Below are 22,384 nucleotides of genomic sequence, written 5' to 3' on the forward strand. Positions count from 1 at the left end.
CAGCAGGTAGTTTGCAGTGGAGTCGAACCGTCTCCTTTACGACGGGACAATATTTGTCATAGTGTAGTTTGCAGGGGATCAGGATGATGGTTAGGACTCACTAGCACGTAGTGAGTCCTAACCATCATCCTGATAATAAATAAATAATTAGTATAATAATAAAAATAAATAAATAATAATAATAATAATAATAATAATAATAATAATAATAATAATAATAATAATAATAATAATAATAATAATAAATATATTATAAAACTATAGAAATTATATTTATGAATTATAATATAAATATAATAATTTCAATACAAAAAATAAAAATATGCCCTGCGATTGGTTGGCAACCAGTCCATGGTGTCCCCCGCCTCCTGCCCAGAGCCAGCTGAGATAGGCGCCAGCAGCCCCCGCGACCCTTGTGAGGAATAAGCGGTCAAGAAAATGGATGGATGGATAATAATAATAATAATAATAATAATAATAATAATAATAATAATAATAATAATAATAATAATAATAATAATAAATATATTATAAAACTATAGAAATTATATTTATGAATTATAATATAAATATAATAATTTCAATACAAAAAATAAAAATATGCCCTGCGATTGGTTGGCAACCAGTCCAGGGTGTCCCCCGCCTACTGCCCAGAGCCAGCTGAGATAGGCGCCAGCACCCCCCGCGAGCCTTGTGAGGAATAAGCGGTCAAGAAAATGGATGGATGGAAAATAAAATAAATAAATAAATATAATATGAATTATAATAAATTATTTACAAAATTATAAAAATAAATGTAACTTACTACATGCTAGTAGTGTGGAGGAGGATGGAAATTGGGATACGATAGCTTGTAGGGGAATAAAGCTATATAAATCAAAATCTGACGAATACAACTTGTCTTGAAGTGATGTCGTTGGAGTTGTGTGTGAGACAACTGGGATATTGGGATTTAGCCACACCCCCACAGATAGATTGACTCATTTCTATCTTTTTGAATAAATGAAATGGAAATAGATGACCGATGTGAAGGCTTGAAAATGTGTCTCGCAACGTTCATGTTTGGACAAACGTGTCGTTTTGGGGGGGATTAAAAAGCAGACGTTGTAGGTGTTGCCGATGAAAGCAAAAAGAAAAGCAAAGAAGCGGGCAGCAGCCGCCATCAAATCCCATTTGTAGTCCACATTTTATCAAAATCAAGGATCACGTGACTGGCCCTGAAAGAATATTTTATAAGTAGTATGTTATTAAAATATAAGTCATAATAATTGTGTGATTTTTTTTTTTTTTTTTGTACATGTACAGGAAAATCCATTTTAATGTTACAATGTATAGTATGCGTCCAGTGCCAACGCAAGATGGCGAAGGTTTACATTAGGGTATGCTAAATGGTTACAAACAAACATAAATATATAAATAAATTTTTCAAAAATGCAAGCAGGAGGAGGCAGCGGTACTTGCGGTTGCAATAAGGCAAAACATTCTGAGGGGGCAGCAATGCGCCACAAGTTTGGAGTATTCCGAAAAAGAAGAAGAAAGGGCAAAGAAGAAGAAAGGGCGGAAGTTGACCTGTGTCAGTCACCGCCTTCGGAAAAGTGCGTTCATTTTGTTGCTAGTGATGACACGACGGGTTAACATCCGGCTGGCTGGCGGAAAAGAAAACATTGCCTTGTGTTGTTGTTAACACATACAAAGAAAATCTGTCGTAACTGTCTGTTAGGGCCGGTATCAAGAAGAGTCAACCCGTGATTAGCTCCAGCCAAGTCTCGTGGTGGGGCAACTTGAACTGGCACCGCACTTCCGGGCAGCCCTAGTGCCGTAAAGTGACGTTCCCAATGTGTCAGTCGGGCCAGCAGCAGCAGTTGACGTAAGTTCAGTTGCAACGCCAAACTTGGGACGAGGCGACAAACACGCCGGAAGAGACGCGGACACCCCGAAGCGGCGGCGATGCTCGAACATGTGAGATGATGGTCGCGGGGAAGGCCGCTGCTGGCGACGAGACCGACGACATCGACATCATGCTGGTCCCGAGTTCGGTAAGCCTTTTTTTTTAATAGCTCAGCTAGCATCGGTGGAATGGCGGCTAATGAAGCAAGATCCCTTTCGAATTTTTTTTTTCTTCTCTCTGAGGTGTGCTGAGTGAGACTTTGTGACCAAATGATGAGCTCCAAGCATCTTTGATACATTTGGGATGTTAACAATGTAAACAAACAAGATGTTCACATCGCTTCCTGCTTTTTTATTTTATTTTTTTTAACCAATCCCCTTTACCGTGACCGGCAAGTCTCTCAAGAATGTTATTTTTCCTCTGGTTGATTTAAAAAATTAAAAAAAATTAAAAATAAAATTTGTGCGTGTGTTTTCACTAAACTTTTATTTTGTTTTATCACAGGAAATTTCTGTTTCGGGAATAATAATTGCATCTTCTGTTGTTTTTTTTTTTAATGTGGAAAGTTAAATAACTATTCAGTGCTTCAATAAACACTTGAAGCACAGCTCGTTTGCAACTCCGATTGGCTGCAAGAAATTGTAAAATAAATAAATAAATACATAAATCGACAAACTGCACAAAACGGGAATCATTTCTGTGACCAAGAACATTCGGGACGACGGCTCAAACCACGACACCGGCCTACAAGCTGGTAGCTACTAGCTACACTTTCACAGGTGCACAATTTGTAAATAGCGCTAGCAGGAGAATATCCACTACGGTATTCGTGCTCTTTAGGGGAGCAAAATAATAATAATAAAAAAATAATTTGAAATATTAATAATAATAATAATAGTTTAATAATAATATTATTTTATTATAATAATTGAATAAAAAAAATAAATCTAATAATAAATAAAATAATAATTTAATAATAATTATAACAATCTAATAATAATAATAATAAAGAAACAATAAAATAATAATTTCATACAAATATAATAATAATCATTAAACTACAAAATGGCATTTCTGGGGAAATGGTGCGTGAAGGCCGGAAAGCTGAATGAAAAACTAGAATAATTTGGAATAGCTCATGGCAATGAATTGTCGGAATATATTGAAGCTGGAATGATGTGAATCGGATGAATAATGTGGAAGTAAATGGAAAATGTAGAATGTGGGAATAATCAGCTACGAAATAGGGAATTGTGGGTAAGGTGCGAATTTTGGAACTGAAAAACTGGAATAGCTCATGGCATGAATTGCTGGAATATAATGAAGCTGGAATGAAGTGAATCGGATGAAAAATGTGGAAGTAAATGTGAAATGTAGAATCTCCCATTAAGTATAATGGGGAAAAATCGGGTACGAAACCGGGAATTGTGGGTAAGGCGTGAATCCTGGGAATAAGAAAAATGCAAGCGCGCGTCGCGTGAATTTTTGGAATAGTTTGAAATTGGAATGGAGTGAGCCTCCAGCCTTCACACAATAAGGTTGCAATTAGACAAACCATACTGAGGGGGCAGCAATGTGCCACAAGTTTAGAGTATTTTGAAAAAGAAAGGGTGGAAATTGACCTGTGTAGTAATAATAATAATTAATTATAATAATTTCATTTAATTTAATAATTTAATAGTAAAAAGTAATAATAAAATACTTAAAAAAAAATATTAATGGCAGCTATATTGAGCTCAGATTATTCAAAGACTTTTGTGGTTACTTCACCATTTGTGTTGCTTATAAGGTTCTAATTAGACTTTACGCCGATCCGATTGTCTGGATCGGAATTGCATGATTACTTTTGTGTCATCGTGCAAAATCGGCGATCGTCTTTATCGATGATGGCTTATGTTTTTTTTTTTCCCAGCAGCAGCACACGCGCGGCCGAGCCAGGGTGGCGCACGCCGTGGTCGTCATCTTCCTGGAGTTCTTCGCCTGGGGGCTGCTGACCACGCCCATGTTAACGGTGAGACACGCCCGCCAGCGTTGGCTAACGGAAAGTTGACGCTCTTCTTTTTCAGGTTCTTCATGAAACGTTCCCGCAGCACACCTTCCTGATGAACGGGCTGGTGCAAGGCGTCAAGGTGAGTCGTCGGCCGCGCGTGGCGACCTTCAAAGCGACGTGGAAATGCATTTTTTTGTCGACGTCACGTGCGACCGTTCAGGGCTTCCTGTCGTTCCTGTCGGCTCCTGTGATCGGCGCCCTGTCGGACATGTGGGGCCGCAAGAGTTTCCTCCTGCTCACCGTCTTCTTCACGTGCGCGCCCATCCCCTTCATGAGGATCAGCCCCTGGTGAGCTCACGTGCACATTTTTTTGCCGCTCAACCCGGCCTGTGAGCGTCATGTGATAGCCATGTGGGCGTCACGTGGGTGTCTGAGCCTCAGCGAGAGGCCCAGAGAACAAAAAGAAACGTGTGCGCTTGGAATTTGGATCCACAGATGCACTAAAAAACTTTTTACATCCAATTCATCGGAAAAATTGAAACAATAATAGACAGATATATATATATATATATATATATATATATATATATATATATATATATATATATATATATATATATATACATATAATATATACATATAATATATACATATATACATTAGGGGTGGGAATCTCTGACATGAGGCCGATTCGATATGTATCTCGATACACAGGTTGCGATTCGATTGAAAAACGATTATCTTTCAGAACAGAACGGTTCGATACGGTTCGATTAAGTTTGGGAACGATACGATTTTCGATTCGATACGATTCATTTCAATATTCAAAACTTAGTGACATTTGTTGCTTGTATACATTAATCTTAAAACACCACAAAGTTTTACAGTATCTACAAATGTGTTAAAAAACAACAAAAATGTCTTCTATATTTTTATATATTGAATCAATTATTTAAATGGACCGAACAAAGGGCTGGGCGATATGACTGAAAAATGTATCAGTTTAAATATTTATTAGTCGTTATTGACAGTTATAATTGTTTTTTTTTCTTTTTTTATTCAAAATAAGGATCAGGAAAACAAATGGCTGATAATTCCATTTGAAATATAAATATTTAACCTTTGAAAAGACACCAACACAATTAAACAGAATATGTGCACAGTGTGAAGTATTTCAGAAACGTAAATTTAAGACATGAAATAAATCTACCGTCCAGCCAAAAGAAATCTGAACACCTTATGGAACAATAAATCTATCAAACACATTTTAACCACGTAATATATCCAAAAATATTTACAAAAGTGCATTTCCCTTTTTATCAACAATTTTTGTTTTTAACAATTTTTGTTTTTCTTTTGCCATCACATTTATTTTTGGTTAATGTATGACATATTTTTTATTTTTATTTATTTTTTTAATCTGAGACACGATGATGACCACGGAATCACGACTGTTTGTTTTGTTTTTTGGGCTGTCGTTCATTTTGAGTTTGATGACGTAATTGCAGGCATGTCTCAGTTCCCTGCTGCTCATCCAAGTTGTGTACATTGACAGGGAGCCACAAACTGAGAAATGAGATACTTGCAGTGTGCTTTTAGCTTAGCTGGTGTGTTGGCTGTGGGACATACCTGTGTCGTTTGAATCCATGCATTGGATCGTCACGGGAGTTATTCTTTTTGGCTCGCGCGCAGTACCAACGCCGGCCCGGGACATACAAGTGCACCGAGAGGACTCGATAGCAATGGGAAATACCGAGATGTACGGCGCCGGCTTCTGCTAACTGTCTCCACTGTTGCATGTTGTCACTCGTTGTGCGCGCGCGTGCCGTGTCGCGAGCACGGCGTTGACTGTAGGCCCCCCCCCAAGGTGCGTAACGTCTTTGCATTATGTTTACAACATCCGGGGAATGAAGCGTCTCTGAGCGCTACTTTGCTAGCTCTCTGTAAACACGGAAGTAGCTTTAATAGTACTGCTACTAAAACGTAAACAAAACAAGTCGAGCACGGCGTAGAACTCTTGCTATTGTTATGTAAACCATAAAGCCTCACTCGCAACCGATTCACGGCCACGCGATATCCGGTCCACAGCTTTACAAGCAAGGTATCTAAGGATTCCCAGCGTATTTTGTATCGGTTGACAAGTCTGCTACCGATACAGTCGTTTAGCTCCCCTTGACGAACGATGGTTCTGTCGAATCGGTTTTTTGTCCCACCCCTAATAGCGACGAGGATGGAACGTTTGTAAGCATGAAACAAAACAGTGGGAAAGCTTTCCCAAAGCGACTAGAATGGAGCATGTATTTTTCCACTGCTTTGTTTACATGTTGCTTTTGTTCACATGGAAGATGACCCGGAAGTGTTTATGGCGCAGCGAAGGTGACATGGTAGGCGAAAAAAACAACTTTGCATTCCCTCGCAAAACAACTTTGCGTTCCCTCGCAAGCAAAGTTTTTTTTTTTTTCCTACCATGTCACCTTAGGGGCTCCGTACATTTCAGTAGGGGTGTGTAGACTTTTTTTTTAATTTATTTTTTATTTTTTTTAATAAGTAAAAATGCCCGCCATTTTCTTTTTCCCACTGGTAGCCCTTTGTGATTTTGCGACGTAAAGGGCGTTTCTAAATGAAGCATCTTGGTATTTATGACGTCAACGTGCGTGTCCCGCCCAGGTGGTACTTTGCCCTGATGGCCGTGTCGGGAACGTTTGCCGTCACCTTCTCCGTCATCTTCGCCTACGTAGCCGACATCACGGACGAGCATCAGAGGAGCACGGCCTACGGACTGGTAAGGTCGCCACAACATATCGGCGTCCTCGTCATGTCACCGTCACTGATATGATACTTTTGCAATTTTATTTTGCATTTTTGTTAGATTTTGTTTTGTGTTTTGGTTTTTAAATTGAGTTAGTTTTTATTTTATTTTTATATTTATTTATTGATTTTTATTTATTTATCAATTATTATTATTATTATTATTATTATTATTATTATTATTATAGCTATTTTGTTTTATTTTATTTCGATAACAAAATTGTTTTATTTTATTTTTATATTTATTTATTGATTTTTATTTATTTATCAATTATTATTATTATTATTATTATTATTATTATTATTATTATTATAGCTATTTTGTTTTATTTTATTTCGATAACAAAATTGTTTTATTTTATTTTTTGTTAGTTTTAGTTAAGAGTTGTTTTATGACCGTTATTTTATTTTTATATTTATTTGATTTATATTTATTATTATATTTATATTTATAGCATTTTTGTTTTTTTTGTATTTTGGTAATGAAATTGTTGAATTTTAGTTTTTTTTGTTAGTTTTATTTACGAGTGGTTTTATGACATCCATCCATTCCTCCATCTTCTACCGCTTATCCGAGATCGGGTCGCGGGGGCAGGAGCTTTAGGAGGGAAACCCAGACTTCCCTCTCCCCAGCCACTTCATGTTTTATGACAGTTATATTATTTTTATATTTATTTATTGATTTATTTATATATATATATATATATATATATATATATATATATATATATATATATATATATATATATATTATTACATTTACAGCATTTTTGTTTTTATTTTATTTTGTTCACAAAATTTATTTAATTTTAGTTTTAGTTGTTTTCATTAGTTTTAGTAAAGAGTTGTTTTGTGACTTAGTAATTTTATTTTTATATTTGATTTTTATTACTATTTATTATTATTATTATTATTATTATATTATAGCATTTTTGTTTTTATTTTATTTTGTTAACGAAATTGTTTTTTGAGTTTTAGTTTTTTCGTTAGTTTTAGTTAACTCAAATAACATTGGTGACGATATAAACAAAAAGTCTGGTTGAATTCCATTTGTGCAGTTGTAGCACCCTCTGGTGGCGATCTTTTTTTTTTTTTTAAGCGATTTAATTTTCACAAGGCATCTTTTGGCCCTTGTCAAGTATGTTTAAATATATCGTACTATACTTATGAAGCGAATCAATATGTGGAGGAACTTGATGCGTGTTTACATTAGCAAGTAAGCGCCTCAACGTTTTTATATATATTTTTAGAATATTTTTATAATATTTTTCATTGCTGTAATGTACAACAGCACAATATATATATTTTTTAACCAATATTGTGGCCCGCACGCGTTGTCCCTCCCTTCAGGTTTCGGCGACGTTCGCCGGTAGCCTGGTGACGAGCCCGGCCATCGGCGAGTACCTGTCTTCCCGCTACGGCGACAGTTTGGTGGTGCTGGCGGCCACGCTGGTCTCAGTGGCCGACATCGCCTTCGTTTTCTTCGCCGTGCCCGAGTCGCTGCCCGACAAGATGCGGACGGCCGCCTGCGGCTTCCCATTCTTCTCCTGGGAGCGGGCCGACCCCTTTGCCGTGAGTTGGGTTTTGGGGGGCGGGGTTGGGGGTCGGGGGCTCACGGCACTGTGACGTGTTTGTTGTTTAGTCGCTGCGGCGCGTGGGCAAAGACTCCACCGTCATGCTGATCTGTGTCACCGTCTTCCTGTCGTACCTGCCCGAGGCCGGACAGTACTCCAGCTTCTTCCTCTACCTCAGACAGGTGAGTGCCACGACGTTGCTGGCGGCCGTGCACAACAACAACAAAAAGAGCACACCTGACCTTGTTGTCTTTCAGGTGATTGACTTTTCTCCCGCTGCCATCGCCGCCTTCATCGCCATGGTCGGCATCCTGTCCATCATTGCACAGGTGCGTGCAGAATTATATTTTTTATATCCATTTTTATTTACACTAAAAAAATGTTTTTTTATCGATTTATTTTTACTTGTGTGTTGGAGGATAAATGTATGTTTGTTTTTCTTTCTAGTTCTCTTTATTTTTTAAAATTTAATATCTGATTTGTATTTTTATATCCATTTTTATTTACATGAAAAAATCTTCTTTTTTAAAAAAATCTTTTTACTTATTTTTACTTGTGTGTTAGATTATAAATGAATGTTTGTTTTATTCCTGTTTTCAATTTATATTTTTTTATTTTTAATGTCTGAATTTGATTTTTCATATCCGCTTTTATTTTCACTAAAAGTTTTTTTTAAATCTTTGTATTTATTTGTACTTGTATATTTTATGTAAACATATACATTTGTTGTTTTTATTTCAATGTATATTTATTTTTTATATTTAATGTCTGAATTGTATTTTTCATATCCGCTTTTATTTCAAATTTGTTGCACTTGACATTTCTGCGCTACTTTATGTTGCTTCCTTTCATCTCTTTTAAAATGTCCATAAAAGATTTTGCGCTTTTGTGTTTACAAGCGGTCAAAATGTGACGAATATTTCATGTGAATATTTGTTGGTGCTGTTTTTGTTGTCACCAGACGCTGCTGCTGAGCGTTCTGATGCGGACGCTGGGCAACAAGAAGACGGTCCTGCTGGGTCTGACCTTCCAGCTGGTGCAGCTGGCCTGGTACGCCTTCGGCTCCGAGCCCTGGTGAGTCGTCCAGGGGAGAGGAGAGGAGGGGCGGGGGCGGGGCCACGGAAGTCGTGTTGTTGTTGTTGTTGTTGTGGTGACGTCGCCGCGGTAACCGTGCCCGTCTTTCCCCCTCCAGGATGATGTGGGCGGCGGGCACGGTGGCCGCCATGTCCTCCATCACCTTCCCGGCCATCTCGGCGTTGGTTTCGCGCAGCGCCGCCGCCGATCAGCAAGGTCGGTGCGGATGACCTCTGCGTGTATGCGTCTTGGTAACTGTGTGTGTGTGTGTGTGTGTGTGTGTGTGTGTGTGTGCAGGCGTGGTCCAAGGCATGATCACGGGCATCCGGGGCCTGTGTAACGGTTTGGGTCCCGCCCTCTTCGGTTTCATCTTCTTCCTCTTCAACGTGGAACTCGACAACGTCCAGGCGGCGCAAGGACGTGACACGCAACACATTAAGGTACACACGCACATGCGTGCAGTAGTGTTAATTTTATCCGCCATTTTTAAATTTCGCCTCCGTTTTAGTTCAGGTTCAATCACGCTTGTTTTTATCATAGTCAAAGTCATCCCGTTTTTATTTAGTCCATTTTTAGTCGACTATAAATCAAGCATTTATTTATTTTATTTTATTTTTTTGTTTTATTCATTTGTTTTTTATTTATTTAATGTATTTTTGATTGTATTTATTTTTTTATTTATTGTATTTTTTATTTGTATTTTATTATTTATTATTTTATTATTATTTGTTTATTTTATTATTATTTAAATGTTTTATTTTTGTTTTATTTTATTATTATTATTATTATTATTATTTTATTTATTTATTTTAGCCCAAGAAAACAATTTAATTTGTCTAGTTTTTGTCCGGTGTTGACAAAATTATTTTTGTTGAGTTGTCGTTGACGAAATTAACACTAGCGTGCATCTGCACACACGCACGCTCGCGTACTTCCAACCAATCAGAGGACAGAAAAATGCTGACATCACGGGAGTTACGACAAATTTGAAATGTGATTGGCTGATGAAATTGTCAGATTGGACAAAAAAAAAAAAAAGAATCCTGCCCATACTTGAAGCGAGAAGAATTGCGACTGTCAAAAAATAATAATAATTAAAAAAAAAAAATATATATATATATATATATATATATATATATATATATATATATATACACAATGTAACTTTTGTGAAATATTGAACTTGGTGAACTTTTGAATATATGGGTGTAGTAACATGAGAAAAAAAAATTGTTTTCAGTCTCCTAAAATAACTCAAACTTTAACTTTTTAAAAAAAATTCTGAGAAAAAAAAAAGCGACTATTTTCTTTTTTCTTTTTTTTGGGTGTGTCCTTGGGCAGAAGTGGAGTGTTCCCGGCCCCCCGTTCCTGTTTGGTGCCTGCGCGGTGCTTTTGGCGCTGATGGTGGCCGCCTTCATCAGCGAGAGGCCGCCGCCCACCGCCGCTGCCATCAAGACACGCTCGGACAAGAAGTCGGGCGGCGTGGGCGCGGTGGCCGCGCCCGGCGTTCAGGAGGCTGAGCCCCTGGCTACGCCCACCAGCGACGCCGAGGATATCCAGCCGCTCTTGCAAGACAGCAGCTTGTGATTGACAGCTGACAAAATGTGCCTTTTTTTTTCTTTTTTTTCTTTTTTTTTTTCTTGTTTTCTTTGAACATATCTGACAGGGCCAAGCATCGTTGTTATCATTGGCGACGGCAACTTCCTGTTTCCTTGGAAACGTCATGTGTGAGTTTGAAGATGAAAGAACCCGCGGAGCGTTTTCCTGTTCCGATGTTTTTTTGTTTTTTTAAGTGGACAAAGATGAAGAAGCCAAAAAAAAAAAAAAAGACGCTGGTCACATGACAGCCATTGTTGTGATGATGTCATGTCATGTCATGTCAAATGTTTTGGACCTTTTAGTAAAAGACCCTACTAACCCCGAAGTTGTACTTTTATCGGCGAGCAGTCCATTATTTGTCTTCATGTGCACTTGACATTCAAATTGGATGAATTGGAAAAGTTTTTTTGTTTTCCATTAGCGAGTACATCATTTGAAGACAAACAAAAAGCACAAGAAAAAAAACATTTTATTGCTCATATTTGAACACTCTTATTGTTTACTAGCTGCTAGTGGTTTACAAATGTTGGTATCGATCCAATACCAAGTAAACACAGGGCCAGTATCGCCAATACCAATACGTTTTGAAAATTACAGTATAATATATAAGTAAAAAAAAAAAAAAGATAGTAGCTGTATTATTGAATCGCTTATTCTCAATCAAATTTCAACCTTTCTATTTTTTTAAGACAAAATTAGGATGTAAACTGTTAAATACAAAATACTTTATCAATGCTTCCCCCAGAAACATTCCAACCATGACAAAATATTTTTTTGAATGTTCTTAAATAAAATGATCATATGAAACAATTCAGCATCGATCCGATATCGATACCAAGTTGGTATCGATAATATCAATATTTGGATCAATCCGCCCACCTCGACTGAGCTGCACTCATTTACAAATATGACATGTTTAGCAATAAACCTTGGAAATTACATTTGGGAATGACTTCTTTTTTTTCCCCCAATCTACCCAAAAAAATTATATGTGTATATATATATTACTGTTTTCAAAATAAAAGAAAGGAAGAGATTGCCACTTAATGATCAAATAACACTCACTGATATCAGGACGGACGGCAACGAGATCAGATTCTGGGTTAGCATTAGCATGCTAGCGAGGGTTCTTCCAGGTGGGCGGGGTCACAGCAGACAGGAAATGGTCACCTTGGTGGTGGAATAGGGCATGTCCTCTTGAAGGGTGGGGGAGGGGCACAAAGACAGAGTTTCAATTGGTCATCTGTTATTTTGACAGGTAATCGAACTGAATTGTATTTAAAATTTCTATTTTAAGTATTCGACACTTGACTCATTTTGCAGTGTGAAATTTAATTGGAAGAGTTAAAATGAGGCATTTTGAAGTTTTAGGTTGACTGAAGTGTGAAGACAAGTTCTTTTTAAAATTTAATAAGTTGACTTTTATTTTGAAGTGTTAGAAGTAAATAAAAGTCAATGACACGTCAAAATAAAAGTGCACCCAAAAAGACAAACATGGGAATGTACACTTGCAAAAGTTTGGCAGAGCAGTGGTGACCTCTGACCTCTGTCCTTGAGCGTGCTAATGTAAGCGTGGATGAATTCTTTGTCCCCGGCATCCTTGGGCTGCTCGTTATCGTCGTCTTCCTGTCCTTGTCTTGTCGTCCTCGGGACGTCCGTCATCGTTTCTTTGGCACTGCTGTCGTACAGGCGGATGAACCTCCACGCACGCACACGCACACACATGCACGTCACTTCCTTGTATGGTGTGCAGGCAGCACAGTGTGGAAGTTGAGCATGCGAATATATCTTAATGACAAGTTAAAGAAAGAAAAAAAAAGGCTGACAATACATGGTTGTTTTTATTTAAAAAAAATGTCAGTGATTAATCATGATTAATCAAAATTCTAAGATGTGATTAATCTGATTAAAGAATTTAATCGTTTGACAGCTATAATATATATATATATATATATATATATATATATATATATATATATACATATATAAAAATACTTGGTCGTCGTTTAAAAAAAAAAAAAACGCCTCACTATACGTGGTCATTTTTATAAAAAAAAAACAACAAAAACCTACTAATAAAAACACTTTGCTATACTTTTTTTAAACCTTGGTCGCCTTTATAAAATAAAAGTTTAAAAAAAACGCCTTACTATATATACGTGGTCATTTTTATAAAGAAAAAAATTAATAAACCTACTTGGTCGTCTTTATAAAAAAATTTATTAAAAATGCTTTATTTTATTTTTTTTGAACGCCTTACAATACATGTTTTTTGTTTTGTTTTTGTTTTTTAAAACCTTACTTGGCGTCTTTATAAAAACAAAAAAATAAATAAAACGCCTTACTATACGTGGTCATTTAAAAAACAAAACAAAAAAAACGCCTTGCTCTACATGCTTTTTTTTTTTTTTTTTGAACACCTTACTATACATGGTCATTTTTATTAAAAAGAAAAAAACTACTTGGTCGTTTAAAAAAAAAAAAATGGTCATTTATATATATGGGAAAAAAAATACTTGGTCGTCGTTTAAAAAAAATGCCTTATTATACGTGGGCATTTATATATATATATATATATATACACATATATATATATATACATATATATATATATACATATATATATATATACATATATATATATATACATATATATATATACATATATATATATATACATATATATATATATATACATATATATATATATACTAATAATAATAATAATAATAATAATATAATACATGGTCAGTTAAAAACAAACAAACAAACAAAAAAACACAATACAATATGTGGTCGTTTTTATGGAAAAAAAACCTACTTGGTTGTCTTTATTTAAAAAAAAAAAAAAAAAAAAAAAAAAAAAAAGACGCCTTACTATCCATCCATCCATTTTCTTGACCGCTTATTCCTCACAAGGGTCGCGGGACGCCTTACTAAACATGCTTTTTTTTAAACACCTTACAATATACATGTTTTTTTTGTTTTTTTTTAAACCTTACTTGGCCGTCTTTCCAAAAAAAAAAAAAAAAAAAAAAATGCAATGCCTTACAATACATGGTCATTTAAAAACACACACACACACACACACACACACACCTTACAATACATGGTCATTTTTATTTTTTAAAAAAACCTACTTGGTCGTCTTGACAAAAAAAAATAAAAATAAAATAAAAAAACACCTTGCGCTATACATGTTTCATTAACACCTTTCTTGGTCTTCTTTAGGAAAAAAGAAAAAGAAAACGCATTACTCTACATGGTCGTCTTCTTTTTTTTTTTTTTTTTAACTCATCACAAAGCAAAAAGTGTAATAAAAAGTTGAGAAACTATTCTGTTTATTTGCACGTTATTTATCGCGTGCACGTACTTTATGCTGGGGTTGCTGCAGAGTCGCGTGGGCACACAAACGAGGTGGTCGCCGCTGACGACGACCATCTTGAGCGTGGCGATGTTGGTGAGGCAGTGAGGAAGGTACGAAAGACGGTTCTTGTGCACGAACAATGTCTCCAGCTCCGTCAGCCTGACAAACGGAACACATACGTGTATAGTGAACGCAACACGCGCGCGCACACACAAACTTGCCGGCGACCTGTCCATGTCCTGCGGCAGGTCGCTGAGTCGGTTGTGGCTGAGGTCGAGCAGCTTCAGCGCGCTCATCCTGAGAGCGCACACGGGGATGGATGCAAACCTGTTCCCTGCTATGTCCAGGTGAGAAAGGTGCTTCAGAGAGCTCAGCTGACAAAAGAAAAACACGTCAGATGTCATCTCATGCTAATGCTAACAACATGCTCATATGCTAGCATGTGAGATGCTAAGTCATACTCATAATACCAACTAGCTAGAATGTTGTTTTTTCACCGCAGCACATATGCATAACGTACATGAGATGCTAACACATGCTAAATTATGCTAACACATGATAACGAGGCCAACATGTTTCCACTGCAAAACACATGCTGAGATGTAGGGGTGTTAAAAAAAAAAATCGATTCGGCGATATATCGCGATACTACATTGCGCGATTCTCGAATCGATTCAATAATCGGCCGAATCGATTTTTTTTTTTTTTTTTTAGGATTCAGACCTTGAGCATGGAAGAATGTTATATGAACGGAACATTAAGCCATAATATTTTATTTTAATGCTGTTCAAACATGAAACAGATTACAACCTCTATAAGACTGAAATTTCAGATAAATAAATAATACATTTTCATATAAATCTTACACTCTACAAGCTTACTGATTAGTATTTTCTAAATTTGAATGAAAAAAATCGCAACAATCGACTTATAAATTCGTATCGGGATTAATCGGTATCGAATCGAATCGTGACCTGTGAATCGTGATACGAATCGAATCGTCAGGTACTAGGCAATTCACACCCCTACTGAGATGCTAGCATATGGTTTGTTTGTTTTTACCCACACATATGCTAACATGTGAGATGCTAACACATGCTAATAAGACCAACGAGTATGCTACCTTAAGCTGACATGCTAATAAGACCAACAAGTCGGAATGTGGTGTGCTCATTTCTGCCGCAAAGCACATGCTAATGAGACCAATGAGCAGAATATGTTGTTTTCTTCACAGCACATATGCTAAAACATGCTAACTTACGCTAACACATCCTAACTCTTTGACTGCCACACGTTATAAAAGCAAAAAAAATCTACAGTGCCAGCCGCTTTCGAGCATTTTAACTCATCTTTCAAGGCAAAAAGAATATTGTTTGCCTTTACTACATATACAATGTGGCTACTAAATGAAAGATCGCATTCCATTCATCGGAATTTTACTAATCATTATTAATCGTCGTTGGCAGTCAAAGGGCTTTAGGCAGGCCAGCATGTTTCCACCACAAAATATATGCTAACACATGCTAATAAATCCAACAATTCCTCCGCAAAACACACGCTAACAGATGCTAACACATGTTAATAAAACCAACTAGTAGTTGTCTTCATTTTTAAACGCAGCACTATGCATAAAGTACATGAGACCCTAACACGTGCTAACAGATGCTAACACATGCTAATTAGGCCAACACATTTCCACCACAAAACACATGCTAGCAGATGCTAACACACGCTAATTAAGCCAACACGTTTCCACCACAAAACACACGCTAACAGATGCTAACACATGCTAATTAGGCAACACATTTCCACCATGAAACACATGCTAGCAGATACTAACACATGCTAATTAGGCAAACATATTTCCACCACAAAACACATGCTAACCGATGCTAACACATGCTAATCCGCTGCAAAACACATGCTAACCAATGCTAACCAATGCTAACAAATGCTAATGGCCAAAACATTTTTTCAACATAAAACACATGCTAACAGCAAGAACACCGGCGACCTCGAAGGGCAGCTCAAAGAGGTTGCGATTTCCGGCGAGTTCCAGCCATTCCAGGTTGCAGCACATCCCGAGCTGGGCGGGAACACTGGACAGTCGGTTGTAGCTGACGTTGAGCTGGCGCAGCTGTCCGAGTTTCCCTGGCCAAGACGCCAAATTGAGACGGACGAGCAACGGACGCGACAGGACGGTCCTCACCGATGTCGGGCGGCAGCTGGGCCAGTTCGTTCTTGGCGAGGTCCAAAACCCTTAGCAGGCTGAAGGACGCCAAGTAGTCGGGAAGCTTCTGGATTTTGGTGCCGCTCACGTGCCACTCCAGCAAAAACGTCTTCCACTCCAGATCCTTGGGGAAATCCTGTCGGACGGACGGTACAGTCTTTTTTTGTGTGGTGTGAGTTGAAATTTGACTTCAAAAGTCGAAACACACACCGCAAAACCCGCATAATAAAACAACACAGAACGCATTTGCTCCCAAAAAACGTATAAATACGTTCTATTTTAAATGTTTGAAGTGTCCCAAAGACGTATTTATACGTTTTTTTTGTTTTTTGTTTTTTTAAATGTTAGAGCAAACAGAAGGCTTTGATACAGCCTCTCAGCTGCACAGAACGGTTGAAGAAATGGTAGTTATTACACAAACAGCCAGCAGTTGGCAGCAGAGCAAAGGAGATCAATCACGGCCATGTTGAAAAAAAGCTCAATTACTCACAATTCTAAATAGATTTGTGACTCATGATTAAACTAAGCTATAGTCTAATGCTAATTGCTGCAAAACGGAAACAGATAGAAATATACTTTTTTCCTGATGAAAGAAGAATCTTTAATCTTTCTTTTGGTAGGTTCCATCTTTTGAGAAATAGAACACAATATTCCCTGTGCCTTGCAAAATCAGTCCAAAGCCAGTAAAACAACCAAGAGTGAAGGGGATTGCTTCTGTCAAAATGGCTGCCAGTCAATGAGTTAATGATCAATGAATCAGCTGCCCCCCCCCCCAAAAAAAGGGCAAATGATGGTTTGACAATTGTTTTGACCATTATGAACTGTAACCATTTGCACACAAGGAAGCTTGCTGCAAAATTCATGTCCATTCAAATGCAAAATGTTTTGTTTTGTTTTGTCATTATAAATGTTTTCCTTTTTTTTTTTCTTTTTTTTTTCTTTTTTAAAAGCCTGGAGCTCACCTTCCATTGCTCACCGGACAGATGGAAGGACAAGGCTTTGCCGTCAGCCAAAATGGTGTCGTCCGCTTGTGGAGCCTCGCCAGCATGCGGCGCATCTGACCACAAACCACAAATGTTTAGCTCGCCACTGTCGAAATGTGTGTGGCTGAAAGGTATGGAGGCATGAAGTTAGCTTCATGGATAATGTTACTATGGTAACTGAGCAAGAGCTAAAATGAGCTCTGTTGATGAAACAGGCTCGCATTATCTCTTTTCCTCGGGTTTCAGTTATCTCCCTTTCTGAAAGGGAAAACGCCAGAGATATTTTCCACATTTCAGGCCTTCTCACTAAACCTGCTTTGTGAAATGGAGCCCGTGTCACTCTCGGGGGGGGGGGGGGGGGGGGGGGGGGGGGGGGGGGATATGTCAAAGCTGACTTGAGGAAAGTTTTTGTTTACTTTGGCCACCTTCAAAATCACCGTCAAATGGCCTAAACGGGCTTCTGACATTTGAAGGGGAAAAAAAACAAAAACAAATCCACGGACAAAATTGGCTTCTGAATAAATACATACATACATACATAAATAAAAAAATCCCATAGGCTTGAAACAGGCTTCTTCCAGTTTTTACTGGCAGTAATAAGCTACCATATATTAATGTGCATTGTCATCATCATCATCATAATAATAATAATGAGGATAAGACAAATACAGTAGTAATAATGATAATAATACAGCAGTAATAATAATAATAATAATTGTAATAATAATAATAATAATAATAATAATGATGAGGATAATACAGCAATAATGATTATAATAATGATAACAATAATGACGATAAGAATAATACAGTAATAATAATAATATAATAATGATAGGAATAATACAGTAATAATAATAATAGAATAATAATAATAATGAGGATATGAATAATACAGTAATAATAATAATAGAATAATAATAATAATGAGGATATGAATAATACAGTAATAATAATATAATAATAATGAGGATAATTCAGCAATAATAATGATAGGAATAATACAGTAATAATAATGATAATTAATGATAATAATGACGATAAGAATAATACAGTAATAATAGAATAATAATAATAATAATAATGAAGATAGGAATAATACAGTAATAATAATAATAACTAATATAATAATTGAGGATAATGCAGCAATAGTAATAAGGATAAGAATAGAATAATAATAATAATGATACAGCAATGATAATAATAATAATAATAATACAGCAATGATGATAATGATAATAATAATGCCCGCAGGTACTCGTTAGCTCCCAGCCTCTTGTGTATGTTCAAACTTGCTAAGAAGAATGTGATCATTTATTGATTGATTGATTGATTGATTCTGTACTGAATTTTCTTAAAAAAAAAAAAAAGAAAGAAAGAAAGAAAGAAATGCTGTTTTGAATCAAATATTTCATTTTCCATGACTGCAATATTTTTGCTGACCGCTATATGTCAGAATGGAATATGCAACTGTGTGCATATTAATTGCCTCGTTTCTGGTGTGTATTGTGCGTGTGCGCGCGTGTACCTGCTTGTGTGTTGTGCGTGGCTCTTTGCAGGTAGCCATTGAGCAGGTTGCGTTGTTGCATGTTGAGTGTCCTGCAGTAGATGCGATATTGCCACTCTTGTTCGATCCTGCACACACGCACACACATTGACTTGAGTGACTTTCGAATTGTGATGTAACGATATCCAAACATCGTCTGCTTTTAATATCGTGACATGACGAAGACGATTTATTGTGGTAGTTTTAATATCGCAATATCACCATATCGCCGGTGTGGTGACATCACTACTTTTGAAATAGCATTTGCCTAAGTAAAACAAGACGCTTGTGTGAACTTTTCAAGTTTGTCGACGAAAATAAAGGGCCGTTGACGGAAGAGCAAGCTGAAAATCCAAGATGGCCGATTGTCTGACTTGGGGAGGGCGCTCCGCTCCTTCCTTTCCTGCTCTTTCTTCTGACGCTGCCGATGCTTCCTGACGTGACATTCCCAAACGCTGAGCAACGCCGACACGTCGCACGGAGCAACCGTGCCAAACTTCATCTCGACGGCACCTGAGAACGGAAAGAGGACAAGGAAGAAAACTGGAAAAGGGGAAGGTTTGTCACACAATTATTCACACAAAACATATCTGCAATTTTCATGTGTCAAAATAAATGGGGGGAAAAAATCTCAGGTATTCAATCACGTGTGGGAAGGGCCGTCCCTCCTCTCGTCCATCCACCAGGGGGCAGTGTTTGCCTCCGTTGAACGGGATTTGACACTTTTATTTTCACTTGATTGTTGATGACTCTAACATGATGCAGACAAATCTTTGAAGTAGCTCCTGGCAATCCGGAGATTTACAAGAGAAATTCTCTTTCTTAGTAATGAAATGTACATGTAGCGTTTCTCTCAGGCTTATTGATGCAACTGTATGTCATACACGGTGGCAGTTTCATTGTCGAGGCAGAAAATATAAGAAAACGCCGCCGAGAAATCAATGTATTCAAGTTAGGCAGTGGCAACGCAAGATGGCTTCATTATTCCCCAGTGGCCATTCGTATATGCCCATGCCATAATGAAACTTTGCCTTGAAGCCGGAAGGCTTTCTCCTTCTGCAGGATTGGCCAAAGAAGTCGGAAGAAGAAGAAGAAGTCGGAAGAAGAAGAAGAAGAAGAAGGAGAAAAAGTCGGAAGACGAAGTTGGAAGGAGATGATGAAGGAGAAGTCGGAGGAAGAAGAAGTCAGAGAAGAAAAAAATCAGAAGGCGAAGAAGAAGAAATCCAAAGAAGAAGTCAGAGAAATAGAAGTCAGAGAAGAAGAAGAAGTCGGAGGAAGAAGAAGAAATCAGAAGAAAAAGAAGAAGAAGAAAGAAGTTGGAAGAAGAAGAAGTTGGAAGAAGAAGAAGTTGGAAGAAGAGGAAGAAGGACTTCCCATTTCAAAGCAAAGCAATCTTGAGGGCAAAACTTGTAAAAATTGCAGACATGCACTTGTGTGAATATACAGTATTAGGACACGTTTCTCCCCATGGAATACAAATAGGAAAAGGGACAAAAAGAAGAAGGTGGAAGAGGAAGAGACAAAAACGACAAAGAAGAAGAAGAATAGCAAAAGAAAGTGAAGAGGAAGATGATGAAGAAGAAAAGAGCGAGCGATCCACGTCCCAAACAATCGCAGAAAGAAACGTCAGCTGTTATTTTGAGCCCCAATTTCTTACCTCGGACGTTTTGCTGCTCTTCGACCTGCGTACTCACTCCTCGTGTGCGTCACGGTGCTATTTGTAGCAGCGGCGGTGTTTGTCACATGACCCCCCCCACGCACACACACACATAGCAAAAACATGTGCGCTAACACGCTAACAATGACTCGTCAAATGCTATAAAAAGAGCATTAGAAGACAATGACTTATGGCGCCGCTTTTCTTGGATTGACAAGCACCAAGATGGCGCCAAAGCACTTTTTGTTTTCACTGTGCCTTGATAACTTTGATTGCAACATTCTTTTTTTTTTTTTTACTTTGACTTGAAGAAAGTGCTGACGAGATGATGGGACGGCTAATGCCGCTTACTCCGTGTTGGGAGAAGTGAAGCCGCCCGCCGGCGGCCATCTTACGCTGCCACTCACTCAGCGCTCATAACTTGAATTCAACATTGAACGCTTTAAAGAATCATCCCGAACATAAACCTTGACTAAATTAACATATTTTGAAAGCAAATAATACATTTATAATTTATCTCAAGCATTAAAGTACATTGTTTTTTTACGTCGAAAGTGTTGATGTAGTCAACGGCACAACTCAGCTTTATTGGTCAGCCAATCAGTGTGGCGATGAGTTGGGCCTAGCAACAAAGACCTTAACTCCACCTTCTGTCATTTTGTTCACTTGCAACGTCACATTTCGACTCAAAATCAAGTTGTAATCTTAAAAAAGCACAACCGTATAAATGAGAATGTCAAGTGGCGTTACGATGCCCCCCCCCCCAAAAAAAATAAATAAATAAAGTTTGAAAAATGTATAGAACTGACGAAAATGAGTCAACATAGTTATTCTATCCATTGACCAGCAGATGGAAGTCTTACCTGGCAAGAGCTCAACTCAGTATTATTGGTCAACCAGTCAGCGGCGACGAATTGAGTCTTAAAGGCCTCAGTATGCTTCTGCGAGAGGCTCACGCGGAGACGTTACGGCGTAGCTCCGTTCGTGCGTTTGCCTTCCGACTTGTGCGCAATACACATCTGTGTCTGCTGGAGTTTCACACCAAGTCCCGCTGTCGCTATGGCTGGGCCGCCACAGAGTGGCGATTCCTCTGCATTTTATGACGGATTCAGGAAGTTCAATTTAATTCAGAAACACGAAACAAAGCCGGGGGGAGAGTAAGTTCATCACCGTGGCAATTAATTATTGCCAATTTGCACCGGTGTCGGCCGTAAACTCGCCAAAACACAACAGCCATGCGCTTAGCGAACAGTTCCCGCCCCCCAAGTTATTGTTGTTTTCCGCCTCTCGTCCCAGGCACATATCCTCATGCACAGCCGTGGTCTCCGAGCAGGAAGTCGATTTGCGCCGCCAGTTGCCTTCACGGAAACTATCTGGAGAGAGAGAGAGAGAAAAAAAAGAAAAGCAAACGTGGAGGCATTATGCTCTCGCGTTGATGATCGCCGTAGGTCACATGATCGACGCGAGCCATGAATTTTAAGTGCCGCGTCGCTCGTGGCCGGCTGCCGTGCACACGTCGCCAATCCTTCACAATTGAAATAAAAGTACTTATAAGGCTCACAATCTTTCAAGTTACGACCCCCCCCCCCAAAAAAAAAATTTAAAAAAAAAATAAGTTTGAGAACTGTATAGTTGAGGAACGTGTTAAAGTGAACTGATAAGAACGAT

At 37.9% G+C, this 22,384-nt stretch overlaps 2 protein-coding genes across 7 annotated transcripts; one reads left to right on the forward strand and one right to left on the reverse strand.

Moving 5' to 3' along the window:
• The first annotated feature begins 1,545 nt into the window (after positions 1-1,545).
• Positions 1,546-11,259, forward strand: LOC144018444 (hippocampus abundant transcript-like protein 1). 2 transcript variants are annotated; one of them, XM_077520580.1, is made up of 12 exons: positions 1,546-2,036; positions 3,801-3,899; positions 3,955-4,017; positions 4,099-4,226; positions 6,546-6,660; positions 8,037-8,258; positions 8,329-8,442; positions 8,518-8,589; positions 9,222-9,334; positions 9,453-9,550; positions 9,632-9,774; positions 10,676-11,259. In XM_077520580.1, exons 1-12 carry the CDS (start codon positions 1,965-1,967, stop codon positions 10,919-10,921), a joined length of 1,485 nt encoding a protein of 494 aa, XP_077376706.1. In that variant the 5' UTR covers positions 1,546-1,964; the 3' UTR covers positions 10,922-11,259. The 2 variants fall into 2 exon arrangements, with proteins under 2 accessions (XP_077376706.1, XP_077376707.1); XM_077520581.1 differs by having other exon boundaries at positions 3,804-3,899.
• A 125-nt stretch (positions 11,260-11,384) lies between these two features.
• On the reverse strand, positions 11,385-22,049 carry lrrc2 (leucine rich repeat containing 2). Of its 5 annotated transcripts, XM_077520584.1 has the most exons (10): positions 20,717-21,553; positions 19,434-19,572; positions 19,042-19,148; positions 17,493-17,587; positions 16,510-16,666; positions 16,315-16,451; positions 14,529-14,674; positions 14,307-14,459; positions 12,478-12,632; positions 11,385-12,129 (listed from the first exon to the last, which is right to left on the reverse strand). In XM_077520584.1, the coding sequence occupies exons 2-10, from the start codon at positions 19,559-19,561 to the stop codon at positions 12,080-12,082; spliced, it is 1,128 nt and encodes a 375-aa protein (XP_077376710.1). In that variant the 5' UTR covers positions 19,562-19,572; positions 20,717-21,553; the 3' UTR covers positions 11,385-12,079. The 5 variants fall into 5 exon arrangements, 4 of the variants coding, with proteins under 4 accessions (XP_077376710.1, XP_077376708.1, XP_077376709.1 ...); XM_077520582.1 differs by lacking the exon at positions 20,717-21,553 and adding an exon at positions 21,580-22,049 and having other exon boundaries at positions 11,385-12,127; positions 14,307-14,674; XM_077520583.1 differs by having other exon boundaries at positions 14,307-14,674; positions 20,717-21,556.
• Positions 22,050-22,384: the final 335 nt, after the last annotated feature.

This window comes from Festucalex cinctus, chromosome 5 (genome assembly GCF_051991245.1).
Source record: "Festucalex cinctus isolate MCC-2025b chromosome 5, RoL_Fcin_1.0, whole genome shotgun sequence".
NCBI lineage: Eukaryota > Metazoa > Chordata > Actinopteri > Syngnathiformes > Syngnathidae > Festucalex > Festucalex cinctus.

What these genes read in the sequence shown, in the direction of transcription:
- LOC144018444 (XM_077520580.1), top strand. Translation starts at nt 1,965, where the DNA reads ATGATGGTCGCGGGGAAGGCCGCTGCTGGCGACGAGACCGACGACATC. An exon ending in GCCTTCGGCTCCGAGCCCTG is followed by an intron (nt 9,335 to 9,452) that starts GTGAGTCGTCCA and finishes TTCCCCCTCCAG; the next exon opens with GATGATGTGGGCGGCGGGCA. An exon ending in GTGACACGCAACACATTAAG is followed by an intron (nt 9,775 to 10,675) that starts GTACACACGCAC and finishes GTCCTTGGGCAG; the next exon opens with AAGTGGAGTGTTCCCGGCCC.
- lrrc2 (XM_077520582.1), bottom strand. Translation starts at nt 19,561, where the DNA reads ATGAAGTTTGGCACGGTTGCTCCGTGCGACGTGTCGGCGTTGCTCAGC. An exon ending in TGTCCGGTGAGCAATGGAAG is followed by an intron (nt 16,667 to 17,492) that starts GTGAGCTCCAGG and finishes TCCGTCCGACAG; the next exon opens with GATTTCCCCAAGGATCTGGA. An exon ending in TAGCACGCTCAAGGACAGAG is followed by an intron (nt 12,128 to 12,477) that starts GTCAGAGGTCAC and finishes ACCCTTCAAGAG; the next exon opens with GACATGCCCTATTCCACCAC.